The 13716-nt window shown below is 38.8% G+C and overlaps 1 protein-coding gene and 1 long non-coding RNA gene across 4 annotated transcripts in view; one reads left to right on the plus strand and one right to left on the minus strand.

Moving 5' to 3' along the window:
• The window catches only part of MIB1 (mindbomb E3 ubiquitin protein ligase 1), a 54680-nt gene extending 47164 nt beyond the window's left edge, over positions 1–7516 (plus strand). For 2 of the 3 annotated variants that reach the window (XM_032222563.1, XM_032222564.1), the window contains exons 18-21: positions 644–722; positions 2803–2916; positions 4081–4181; positions 5237–7516. In XM_032222563.1, the coding sequence (XP_032078454.1) occupies positions 644–722; positions 2803–2916; positions 4081–4181; positions 5237–5377 (435 nt within the window). In that variant the 3' untranslated portion in view covers positions 5378–7516. Of the gene's footprint in view, positions 1–643; positions 723–2802; positions 2917–4080; positions 4182–4851; positions 4994–5236 lie in introns of all 3 variants that reach the window. The other variant, XR_004255850.1, reaches the window with a different exon arrangement.
• On the minus strand, positions 4188–11120 carry LOC116512213. Its single transcript, XR_004255851.1, has 3 exons — positions 11055–11120; positions 8126–8269; positions 4188–4751 (listed from the first exon to the last, which is right to left on the minus strand). It is a non-coding gene; the product is annotated as an uncharacterized LOC116512213 (long non-coding RNA).
• Positions 11121–13716: the final 2596 nt, after the last annotated feature.

Genomic DNA, 13716 nt, shown 5'->3' on the forward strand with positions numbered 1-13716 from the left:
TGCTGCTATGGCCATAAATACAAGGATCAGTTATAAGTCACTTTTCTCAGTGCTGTTGTAACTTTGAATAGTCACTAAACAAATGGTTTAAGTCCAGAACTACCTGTAAACAGTAGTATATACAGGGATGTATATGCATATATGTACATTAAATCATATTTTTAAGTGTGATGTTAGCTCACTTAGATTGGGTTTAAAACATAGGAGCTGTTTTTCTTTCCTCAGTAATTTGCAAATTTTCCTTCCTTACTGGTTTTTTCCTAATTCTAAATAAGAATGAGCAAGTTAAAAAGTAATGGGCCTTATGTGGAATTTGGGGAACTTACTTAGCTTTGAACATTGTCACTTGATTCATTCTCTTGAACTAGTTATCAATCCATCACTCATGCTGCTTTTACTGTTTATTCAGGAAACTTCAGTGAGGCACTTTTTAAAGTATGGAAACACACAGTGCGTAAATGATCATCCTCTCTATCATTTTTGAAACTTCTGCAAAGTTAGTTTTGCAGAAACAATATTGACTCATCAGGAAAATTTGTCTTTCTGCATGCTAGATGTTATCTTTAATAGGTCTTCCTACCACTTAACAAGCATTTAATTGAAGAACTAAATGCTATAAAGTTACTTTATTTTGTTTTTACAGATTGAAGAATGTGTTGTATGCTCAGATAAAAAAGCTGCAGTACTCTTTCAGCCTTGTGGACACATGTGTGCTTGTGAAAGTAAGTTAACAGTTGTTTCTTAAGAGGAATCCAGCAAGTTATTTAAATTGACTTGACATTAGGTGGTTATTACCGTATTTTTCGGAGTATAAGACAGACGTTTTTACCCCAAAAAAGAGGGTGAAAATCTGGGTGCGTCTTATACTCTGAATGTAGCCTCACTCTCCTGATCTGCGCGTCACATTTTCTGGTGGTTCCAGGCTGCGGGGATCCTCACTTCCACTTGGATTTTGATAACGATCTTTTTTGCCTTTAAAACAAACCCTAACACCCTATGCTATTTAACTGGACGGGGTGGGGTGGGGTATGATTTTCATGGGGGCAGAAGAGGAACTTGGCACCGAAGGCTCCACTCCTGAAACAGCCCATCTTCCTACCTACAATTGTAGGCATTGAAAGCCTGGCTTTCTTGCAGCAAGTCCGATAGAGACGCAGCACTGTAGTCCTTCTGGATGCTGCCATCTCATAAACACGTTGCGGGCTTCCCAGAAAGCCCCCTACACCTTTGCTGCTTCCTGAAGCGGCCCTGAGAAGTATGAGGGTCAGGATTCAGTTGGCGAAGCGGGCACTGTACAGGAGGCGTAAGACAGTTGCCATGATCTCCACCTCCTTGAACGCCTTCCTTTCAGATCTGCTGCCTTCCACCAACCTCTTCCCTACATATTCATACAATAAGACAGCTTTATTATCATGACAGCCGTTTGAGCGGAAGGTGAACTGCTTTCGCTTCTGATTGTGCTCCATCTGGATGGGGAAGCTGCCACTGCGAGGCTCCCCTCTTTCCTCTGCTTCTGGCTGCTTTGCCTTTGTCCGTGCATGGTGGGGAAGAGTCCAGAGGGGAGCTCGGGAGGGGGGGGGGGAAGAGCGTGGAATGGAGATTCATCCCCCCTAATCCTGATCAAGCAGTCCTTGCAAGCCAGCTGTCAGGGGAGCAATCCATGTGGTTCTCCTACCAGGAAACTTTGTAATGAGAAGAGTGGGAAGGAGGAAAGAAACCCGGCTGTGAAGCCTGTACTTGGTGACAGGAACCAAAGCAGCCTTCCTCACGCCAGGTTTTTGGTATCGGGAAGGAAAGCTTTTTCGGGTGGCACGACCACTATTCCCTCCCTGAATGCAGGCACTGCAGACTCACTTTCTCTTTCCTCCTGGCCAGATCTACGGCCTGAAACGCCTTCATTTCAGATCTGCCGGTGTCCACACAGGCCGTTTTTGCAATTGGGGGGGGAATAGTGCTGCTGCCACCTGAAAAGACTTTCCTTCCCGATAACAAAAACCTTCGCAGTCAGAGGGGTTTCCCCCCACACACACACACACTTCCCATTACAAAGTTTCCTGGTAGGAGAATCACATGGATTGCTCCCCTGACAGCTGGCCTGCAAGGACTGCTTGATCAGGATTGGTGGGGATGGATCCCCATTCCACGCTCTCCCCCACCCCGCCCAAGGTGTAGGGGGCTTGCTGGGAAGCCCGGTAACATGTTTATGAGATGGCAGTGTCCAGAAGGACTAAAGTGCTGCATCTCTATTGGACTTGCTGCAAGAAAGTCAGGCTTTCTATGCCTACAATTATAGGTAGGAAGACGGGGTGTTTCGGGAGTGGAGCCTTCGGTGCCAAGTCCCTCTTCTGCCCCCATGAAAATCATACCCCACCCCATCCAGTTAAATAACATAGGGTGATAGGGTTTGTTTTAAATGGATAAAAAGCTTGTTATCAAAATCCAAGTGGAAGTGAGGATCCCTGCAGCCTGGAACCACCCGAAAATGGGAGGCACAGAGGTGGCTATGGTGTGTGGCAATCCCTGCAGCCTGGAACAGCTGAGTGGGGGTATTCCACCTGCTGTTTGCTGCAAGGATGCTAGCCTGATTAATATTGATGGATGCTGGTAGGCAGAGGCAGAAACTTTTTTTCTTGTTTTACTCCCCCAAAATTAAGGTGCGTTGGTGTGTCTTATACTCCGAAAAATAGGGTATATAAACGCTGATCTTTGAGTTTGCTATATTTGGCAAAAACCTTTACTATCTATTAAAATTGAATTTAAGTTTGGTTAAGGCATACTAGTTTTAATTTTTTTTCTTTGCAGATTGTGCCAGCCTTATGAAAAAATGTGTGCAATGTCGGGCAGTGGTAGAACGAAGAGTTCCTTTTATTATGTGCTGTGGTGGGAAAGGTACCGAAGAAACCATAGATGACATTAGTGAGTTGTTGTTGTTGTTGTTGTTGCTCTGCTGCTGCTGCTCCTCCTCCTCCCCCTCCTCCTCTTCTTGTTCTTCTTCTCTTCTTCTTCTTCTTCTTGTTCTTCTCTTCTTCTTCTTCATAGTAGTAATAATAGTAATAGAATGTATACATGACAGCCGCAACCATTGTAGTGTTTTAGCTAGAAGTCTTTGGAATTTTATTTTTAATTCTTAACTAAGAAACCTATGAATCAAATCAAAAGGGTGTTGAATCTATATCCTAATAAGTTTGAGAAACTGAAAAGCAATGCACGAAGCCATTTCAGTTTACATTTTTTCTCCAGCACTTTGGAAATAGAGCTTCACACCCTTCAGCCTTTTCTCATAAGAAAAATGCATGAACTGTTTATCATTTCCAAAGAAGTGATAGTGATTAGAAGACATTGTCAATATGGTGTAATAATTAAGATGCTTGTCTGGCATTGGGGAGAGTCAAGTTCAAATCTATCTTTATAGAAGCTCACTGGGTGATTTTTGGACAAATGATTCTTTGTCAGCAAACTGTATCACACAGGTGGTTGCAATAGGAAAGAGGAGGAAAGCCTAACAAATACATAAACTAAAAATTTATCTACTTAAAGCTTTAACTACTCAATTACAAATATTGGCTTTTTGTAGTGATCTGTTTAAATTCACACACCGAAGCTGAATTCTGATAATAAATTTCAGAATTCAGAAGATTAGTATGTAGATAGGATGGATACATATCAGGGGTGAAATTCAGCAGGTTCTGGCAGTTTCTGGAGAACCGGTAGCGGAAATTTTGAGTAGTTCAGAGAACCGGCAAATACCATCTCTGGCTGGCTCCAGAGTGGGGAGGGAGTGGGGATTTTGCAGTATCCTTTCCCCAGGAGTGAGGAGGGAATGGGGATTTTGCGGTACCCTTCCCCTGCCACGCCCACCAAGCCACACCCGCGGAACCAGTAGTTTAAAAAAATGAATTTCACCACTGATATATATTTGTTGGTTCTTTTAATATCAGCTGTAAAAAAAGCTGTTAAAATCCACAAATGAAAATATATCAACCAGGCTAGATGAACATTTGAAGTAACTTTGGATGAAGATGATAATGATGATTCTTCAAGCATTGTCTGTCATTATTTCCTCCTCTGTGCATTATTTAGCAAGTGGAAACATTCCTGTTATGCAGAAGGATAAGGATAATACTAATGTCAATGCTGACGTGCAGAAATTACAGCAGCAGTTGCAAGACATAAAGGAACAGGTAAATTAAATCAAATATGACAATAATATACTTTGTTAGAAAACAATTATGTGAATATTTTCAGGGTAAGTGCTACATAATGAAAAATTCAAATAATACACATATTGAGGGCAAAATATTCTTCAAGTTTACTAGATTCCATAAACATCAGGGATTTGTCCAGGTAGTCACCAGGTGTCAACACTAACTCAAGGGCTAAATAAATAAATATTTTAATAATAGATATTTTCCTGACTTTTTAAAAAATAAAATATACAGAATATACAGAAATATATTTCTTTATATCTCAGAAAAGCATAGTGTGATATAAATGTAAAAAGTAGAACTTGCATGTGTAAGTACAATTGGTGTGCAAGATTAAAGATTTTGAGGCATTATTTCCATTAAATCTTAAATGGTATTTTACATGGACAAACATCTTTGCAGATACCTACTTTATAAAGTATAAAATCAGGAAATACTGTATATCTTTGCCTGAGATTTAAAAAAAAAAATTTGGAGAGTATTTTTTCCTTTCATTGTACCTTATTGTCAGACATGAAGACATTCACTTTCTTGAAATAAACCAATCTGAAATATAATTAAAAAAAATAGACAGTGCTTGTGAGGCTTTCCTTTGAAGCCTTAATAGACAGCAGTGTTAAATTCAACTCTATTTCTTTTGAACTAGGGGAGTGAGGAAGTTCTACTGCGATGCTACTGCTTGGGGAAGTATCCATCATGATAATAAATATATTTATCCCTCATTCTCTCTGCCCATTTCTGCTTTAGGGAATAGTCACCTTCAGCAGTTGTAACCGCCATGGTATAATGTGAGTCCTTCATTAGGTGATTTCTTATTTGATAGTTGTCTTAAGTTCTGTATAATAATGTATTAAAATAGTGTATTTAATATAAGCTAAACTACTTTTAGGTAGAATGATGTTAACTCTCCTTATATTTGCCATTTGTTTCTGCAGTTTGAGTTTTCTGGAAGTATATGTATACAAGATTAAGTACTATAGTTGATTATTGTACTCCCAAGGAAACGTTTATTTCTTCATTTCTCTTTACAGACCATGTGCCCTGTATGCTTGGACCGCCTGAAGAATATGATCTTTCTCTGCGGTCATGGAACCTGTCAGCTTTGTGGGGATCGAATGAGTGAATGTCCTATCTGTCGAAAGGCTATTGAACGAAGAATTCTTTTGTATTAAAATGTCAAGGGTCTTATGCTTGTGACATTATGATTACATTTTGCTTTTTGGATCCCCATAAATTAGTATGAAAGGTAGTTGTAAAGATATGTCTAGCATTACAGGAAGAGTTACATTGTAAATGCTGATGTCTACAACACAGATTATTATTTGCACAATCAACTTCTACCATGAAGAAATTTAAAGTAAGATTGGATTACTTATCAACACAGTTTGTTTATATCTTCTTCTCCAGAACCCCTTTATGTTAAAGGGATAATCCTGATTTTCTAGCTTGGCATTTTTGTTTTACACGTAGACTCTTAATTTCAATGATATTAATTTTTATAATGTCAGTTGCTTTTGTGTACAAATATTTTTAATTTTCTAATTTTCATAGTAATAATGTCGGTCAAACTACAACAACAAGCTAAAGAATCTAGCTAAGTTGAGGAATTAAAACATTTGACATAATAACTAAATAGCATTTCAGTATTACATATTGCCTTTAAAATCTGAAAGCTGATAATTCTGCATGGTCAGTGGGTTTATGTTGTTGTTTTTTAAGAAAAAGGAGATCAAAAGTAATTTAGCATGCATTCTCATGACATATTGATCCTTCTATAATTTTCTATTAGAAATACTTTTTCCAGAACTCAGGGAAATTCCAGATGTGTTTGAAAACAATACAGGCTGTTACTAGTAATAAAAAGAGAACTGTGCAAGCAAACTCTTACGCTTGAAGGCTATTTTGAATCTCACCTGATGAACCAATGTTTAGGACAGTGACAAAATATATTATATTATTTGCATAGTTATTGTTTTAAAGATGCTTTCTGGCTACAGGGTTATATCCATAATTTGTCATATTTAGACTTTGTTTTAAGTCAATGAATATTGAATTAGTTAAAAATTATAGTAAGTCTAGTTAACTACTTTGCAAAAAGCAAATATATATCAAGATTATATAACAACTGTAGCAAGAATGTTCATTATTTTTGCAAATGTCACAATATTTGTCATCTGCCTTTACTATCAATCCCTCTGGGATTTGAGATAATTCCGTTAATATCTTCATTTTAATAGAAATATGGAAGGACTTAAGACATGTTTTGAATACTCCGTGGTATGATAAATTGGAACACCAAATATTAAATTACTTTCTAAAGATGATGCATGATTTTTACATTTGTAACTGACAGAAGTGCCAGTTCTTGTATTTATCATCAGTGAATTCTTATAAGCATATGAGTTGCTTTTCCTCTTAATTATTTAAGAAAATTGCTTGTGGGAGTATTGGATATTTGGTGAAATTACCAATCTTTGCCAAGTTTTTTTTGTATGTTTAGTTGCTACTGCTACTACTGCAGATTGCATTGTAGCAGTGTTGATCATGTATTATACCAACTTTTCCTGGCCCAGGAACCTACCTGTATCTCTAATTTTATTTTATTTTTTTTAAAAATCTTTTTCTTAAAGCATATAAGCCTGAAAGTAGGCACATTATTTCTCTGTTAGGGTTACACTACCACACTGTTTTCAGCATTTTCCTCCTAAAATTTCTCTGGGCTTAATATTTTGGTTCTGCCCTTTCCAGGAATGATGTTTGTCTATTTCTGCAACCCTTGGAGGGCAAGGTTTTCTCTTTTTTTTTAAGTTATCCTTTCCTGATATATTGTAGAACACTACACCAATATATAGTTGTAGAGATTCATTTAGTAAAATGTCTCATATATTGACAATATTTTTGGTAATGAAAGTGTTTTAAGACTTAACTTTTGAAACTGCCAGATATCCAGATTTCTGTATTGGTATAATGAAATTTGCATACATACAAATTTGGAATAAACACTTGAGTATATTATGCTTAATTCTTAATAAACATAGATAAGAATGACATGATTTTGCAGCATAACCTTCTTTTAGCTGCATTAACATTATTGGCCCTTTGGAACTTAATTATATTAGTTTAAAAGGAAGCATAAAAAGAAATTGGTTTGGGAATGAAGTATAAATCTGTTAAATCAGTGAACAAACCAAACAGAAACCACTGTTTTAAGTTGGTGGTTATAATCACTGTAATATTTCTTTATTGCTGTTCCTTCATAGCCCTTGCCAGGATTTGATTGGGAATTTTTTTACAACTGTGCTTGGGAAAGGGCTAGAAAAATCTTTTTTTTCCATCTCTGAATATTAGATGCAACATGGCACCATTATCACTTGCCATTTAATCTATAATTTCATATGAAGTATAGATCTCAGCTAAAACATTCAGCTTAATTTTTGAATTTTCTTGCTTCTCTTTCCTATTTTTTGTAACATCTTATCTGAAAAAGAGTTCTGGAGAATTCAAGCATTTGCATATCCTTTTATGGCATTTTGGTTGCAATAAAAATATTTACCCCAACTACAGAATTTGGTTATTTTTTTCTTCATGAATTGTTATAATTGTTTTACGCTCACTTTCTGTCAAATATACTCAAAATTATACATTTTTAGAACATTCTTTTTGTTTTGATTGGGAAATTCATTCCTGACTTGCGTAATAGTCTTTCTAATTTAATTATTTCCACAGGCATTAGCATGCTTATATACAGAAATATTTTTAGACTAGTATTTATGTATATAATAATTCAGAGGTATCCAATATCTAAATATAAACAATTGTTTAAATTGATTTGGGATCAAGTTTATGTTAGGAAATATGCTAAACATAGCATATATGTGTTGAATAATATCCCCCCCCCCCAAAAAAAAAAGGATAGTTACCAAAGATTCAGTAGCCAAATTTCTTGTTGCTTACAGACTTACTGTCCATATCCAACCCTGCCTCAGTTTCTGGAATACAGTTAGGATAGCTCTCTCCTTGTTAATATTGAGAAGACAGAAGAAACTGCCGCCTTCATGCAGTGTCTAGGAACCAAACACAATCAAATGGAAGAAAAAACAATAATGCATGTAAGATGTTCAATATTGGAAAGAATGATAAGAAGTGCTATACTGACCTCAAATAAAATATATGACTCATATTGAATCTTAACTTTTAGATTGCATAATAATTATGTTAAGCTAATAATGTTGAAGCAAAAGGACACAGTTTTTCGAGATTCCTTTGTTAAGTAGTTAAATAGATTTATTTAACATTTGTATAATGCATCTAATTGTTAAAACATATGAAACTAGATGTTGGATTTAAATTTTTACTTGTATTAAAATGCAAGTTGAAAGTTGAAATGGATAGCCACATCAAACTATTTTATAAATATATATTATAATTTTGTCAGGAAACTAAATGGCAACACAACAAGCAAGGTATGTGGAACACAGTTTGCTTCCTTCAAGATCTCCAGCAATGTGCCAACTCCAGTGCTTAACAACCATGGTTCTTTAACTGTTTAACCCCATTATCCTTTTTCCCAGTCTCAATATCATTAGGCTCACAAAAAAACCTCCAATTCTCATGTTTTACATCTCAGCAGCAGCAGTCCCAAACTCATAATTGGTGAGTCTTCAATTCATAAACAAGCTATTACTAAATGCTTCATTACATATATACACTTGAATATGCCCCAATTGTCTTCTTGGGCATAATTACCCCTCACTTTAAGAATTGCTTTACACTGTGCCAATGTTTTTCTGCAGCTGTATATATTGGAACTGAAAGGGACAACCAGCAAAACCTTACAAAATGACTGGCACTATTTCATAGCTAATGTGGGAAAAGTGCAATGTGCTTACTAGGAGTTTCAGTTTTTATTTCTTTGGTGTACAATATACAGTGGAAAATGATAAGACACACTCATTTCCCACACATGCAATTCATAACATACACATACAGCTATGAAAAAGTCCTGCATGCTTTACAGTTTATGACATTTTTTGGATAGGCCATTGATTTTATGATATTTTATGCTAACTACTATGCAAATATTATATTTAAATAAATGCTGGTGGTTTTAAGTGAAAAGCATAAGCTTTTTGCAATTTGGTGCTGTTTGGATGGGGATTGTGAATTTTCTTCCATGCTTACAACGCATGCTTACAATGACTATGAAAACAGATTAACTGATGCATACCCAGTGGCATACGTGTTGCAATTACTAAGGCCGATGCTAGTGTTTTATTAACATTTTTATTGTTTGTGGCCCTGAAAAGGACCATCTAGGTAACCAAACATGGTTACTAATATGAAATTGGCCAGCTCTTATTGCTTATCACCAGGCGGCATTGCTTTGCCATAGACTGTATAAGCCTTTGCATGTGATCTTTGGTGACAATGTGGTGCCAGGCTGCAGTAATGGATTCAATCAGCTCTTGCTTGGTCTTCGGATGTTTCTTGTTTATTTCATAACCAATCTTGGCCCACAAGTTCTCAATTGGGTTCAAATCCGGGCTCTGAGCTGGCCAATCCAGGAGTTGAACACCATGCTTCTTCATCCACTGCAGGACAGACTTGGCTCGATGACAAGGAGCATTGTCATCCTGGAAGTAAAAGTCCTTCCCTACAAGTTGCTGAGCTGAAGGAAGCATGGTCTTTTCCAGGACTTCAACATACTGCTTGGAATTCATGACTCCCTGCACAATTTGTATCTGACCAATACCAGAAGCAGCGATACAGCCCCAGATCATCATGTGCAATGGATGCTTTACAGATAGATTCAGGCAGTATGGCCTAAATTCTTCAGCTGGAAATGTTCTGACATATTTATTGCACTGATTCTCAGTTAAGTAGAAATTGCTCTCATCACTGAAGATGACCTTGGCCCACTGTTCGTTGGTCCACTTGGCATACTTCTTGGCCCACACACGTCTCGATGAGAGCAATGAACGTCTGTGAGCAAAGATTTACTTCGAGCTCTGCAGCCTTTGAGCCTTCTGACACTTGTGCACACTTGCATCACATGTTTCACCCCAAATCTGAGGTGAGGTGAGTTTCCTGTCAGCCATCAAAATGCATTGCAGAGCCCGATCTTGCTATTTTGTCGACTTTGTCAGAGCCTGTCATCCACTGAACCAGTTATTTGATATTTTTCAACCACTCTGCTCACTGTGGTGGGATGGCATTTCACTCTCTTGGCTATTTCTTTACAGTAATAACCCTCTTCATGAAGCACAATGATGTGATGCCGCTGCTCAGTACTGGTGAAAGCAAAGGCCTTCTCGATGCTTTTCATGCCTATTTATAGTCAGAGAGTATGACAACATTGATTGGCTCATAGATTTAGCCCCTCTGCATTTTGATTGGTCAGCCAAAGCTTGCTGCTGTTTGGCTACTTTCAATCCTAACATTCTCGAAAATTCAAGTTGTGTTTATTTTAGCACATAAACTCACTCAAAACCTTAAAAAAACTTTGGTTATATTAATAAAAATTATGTATCTCGATCCGATTACAGAAATTTTTATAAGTACTAATTTTGTGTGGTTTCTACGAGTGAAAAGTTGGTTAAACGTCAGCCTGGACAACAAAAGGCACATCCATGTCTGGGTGCTTTAGGACTGGTTCCTTCGCAAAGAGGCGTTTCAACTTCTTGAAAGCAGCTTGACAGTCCATAGTCCAGTCCAGCGGTTTGCTAGGTTTAGGCTTAGCCCCTCCTTTCGATTTAAGGAGGTTAGTTATAGAGAGAGCTATCTTAGCGAAGGAGGGAATAAACTGACGATAGAAGTTAGCAAATCCCCAAAATCTCTGTAATTGCTTACCTGTATGTGGGGCCTCCCCCCCGTTCTGTGACAGCCTTGACCTTAGCGGGGTCCATTTCTATCCCCTTGTGGAAGATTCGATAGCCCAGGTAATCAACTTTTTCCTGATGAAATTCGCACTTGGACAATTTGGCATAAAGTTCTGCTGCTCGGAGTTTCTTCAGAACTGTGAGAACAAGCTTCACGTGTTCTTCATGTGTTTCTGTGTAAATAAGGATATCGTCTAAATAGACCATTACGCCTTTGTAAAGATGGTCGTGTAAAACCTCATTAATCAGTTGCATGAAGACTGCTGGCACCCCCAGGAGGCCAAATGGCATTACTCGAAATTGAAAGCAACCAAGGGGGCAGTTGAAAGCAGTTTTCCATTCATCCCCCTCTTTAATTCTGACCCTATAGTATGCTTCCCTTAGGTCCAATTTAGTGAAAATCCGGACCTTCCCCAGTTGGGCCAGCATGTCCATCAGTGGTAAAGGATAGAGGTTATGAGCAGATATGCAGTTTAAGTTTTTGAAATTAACACAATCTGAAGGAGCAATCTTTCTTTTCTCTGAACAATACTAGCGCAGCTACCTTGGGCCTTGCTGGTTCAATGAAACCCCTTTCTAAGTTTTTATCAATGAATTTCCTCATTTCTTCCATCTCGCTAGGGGTCATTGAATATATTTGGGGCTTTGGAAGCTTTACTCCAGGCAAAATATCAATGGTGCAATCTGTGGGCCTGTGAGGGGGTAATTTATCAGAAGATTTTTCACTAAAAACATCCTTGAGGTCCCAATATTCCTTTGGAATTCTCTCCTCCCCCTCAAATTTTTCCTGCCCCCTGGCTGCCTGTGTGGGGGCAGTAGTATCAGAATCTGGAGCTTCAGTCTTCCCCACAGGGGGTGTGGTTGTCCGAATTCGTAACCACCCCTCTCTCCAGTTAATGTGTGGGTTCCATCTACGGAGCCAGGGGAGTCCTAAAATAAGGGGCCGGTCCATCCCAGATGCCACAATAAAAGTTATCATTTCTTGGTGGGTACCCATCCACATCTCGATGGGCTCAGTAGAAAAATGAACAGGACCTCCCCCCACAATAGAGCCATCTATTTGGCAAAAAGCAATAGGGATTTTTAAAGCTTTTAGTTTCAAGCCCAGCTTCTCAACCATTTCAGGGCTTATCATGCAGCGGGAGCAACCAGAATCTAAAAGAGCCATAAGTTTTTCTTTTGCGCCAGAAGAGGGCACTCTAAGCTCAAGGGGAATAAGCATGGGGCCAGAGCGGGAACTTACAGCGATCAGCATCTTCATAGTCACTATCATCAGATGAGCTGGGACTTCCGTTTCCCCCCTCCTCTGTCTCAAAGCGGCGAGAAGGTTCTTCCCCAGCCAAGGTGGTTTCCCTTCTCTTGCCTGGAGGCTTCTCAGGTTTCCTCTCCCTCCGGGGGGTGGAGCAGAGGGTGTCAGTTTGACTCGGCAATTCACAGCACGATGCCCCTCCTTCCCACAGCGGAAACAAGCGGAGGGCTTGGGCTTGCCTGCAAAACCTCCCCTACCCTCTTTTTCACTTTTTGGCAGGGGGCTTTTAGGGAGGGTGGAGGGGATGCCTCAACTTCTCTCTCTTCCATGCAATGAAGACTGGTTAAATCAAGCTCGATATCTGCAGCATTCTCATACCAAAGCTCCAAGCGGCGGGGAATGCATCTGTTTATGCACTGCTGCTAAACATCTTTATCTAAGCCATCAGCAAATCGATCCAACAAGGCTTCTTCAGACCATCCCCTCATATAGGCCGACAACTCCTGGAATTCCTGCACATATTCAGGCACAGTCTTTTTTCCCTGTCTGAGGGTTGTAAATTTTAGCCTAGCTCGACGCTCGGTGAGGGGGTCGTCAAACCTTCACCTCATTGCCGCCATAAAGTCATCAAAATTCCTCAGGAGAAGGGAGTCACTATTATGTAATCCGACCATCCAGTCTGCTGCTTTCTTCTCTAGGGACATTAACACTATTCTCACTTTAGATTCATCAGAGTCCAAATCAGGCCCATATATTTGCATATAATTCCAGACCTGAATAATAAACAACCCCAGACCGCTGGGCTCTCCATCATACTTTACGCTTAAGGGTGGGACCTTAGCCATCCGGCGTCGCTTGCCCCCCCCCTTGCTCTCGGAATGTTTCTAGCCGCAGGGGGAGAGGTCGGTGCTGGGTTTTACTTGCTCCTGTGTCATTGTGATCCTTAGGAGAAAAAAGCCAAGGGTAGTAACTGAAGCCATTTTCAGCTGTTCTCCCTATCACATTTTTCAGTAAGCTACAGCTAGCTGGGGAATTCTGGGAGTAGAAGCCCATATACCGGTATCTTAAAAGTAGATGAATTTGACAAACACTAATTTAGTTGTAGCTCTTTTAAAATAATAAAGTTGCTAAACCAATATGGTAAAGTGAGTAGCAAAAAAAATTAGTACCTGATTGTCCTATGTTCATTTGAATAGAAAGATGAAACATCAAGCTAGATATAGCATTTTTCTATGGAAAAAGCATAATTTGAATTGAGAGATTCAGACAGGAAGAAGAGATTAATCTTCACCCTGAGGTTCCTGTTTATCTTTGGAAGAAAAGCATACAGTAATCATATTACTACTTCCTTGGCCAAATAAAGGCTAACCCTAACCCTTATTTT

This window comes from Thamnophis elegans, chromosome 8 (genome assembly GCF_009769535.1).
Source record: "Thamnophis elegans isolate rThaEle1 chromosome 8, rThaEle1.pri, whole genome shotgun sequence".
NCBI classification, from domain to species: Eukaryota; Metazoa; Chordata; class Lepidosauria; order Squamata; family Colubridae; genus Thamnophis; species Thamnophis elegans.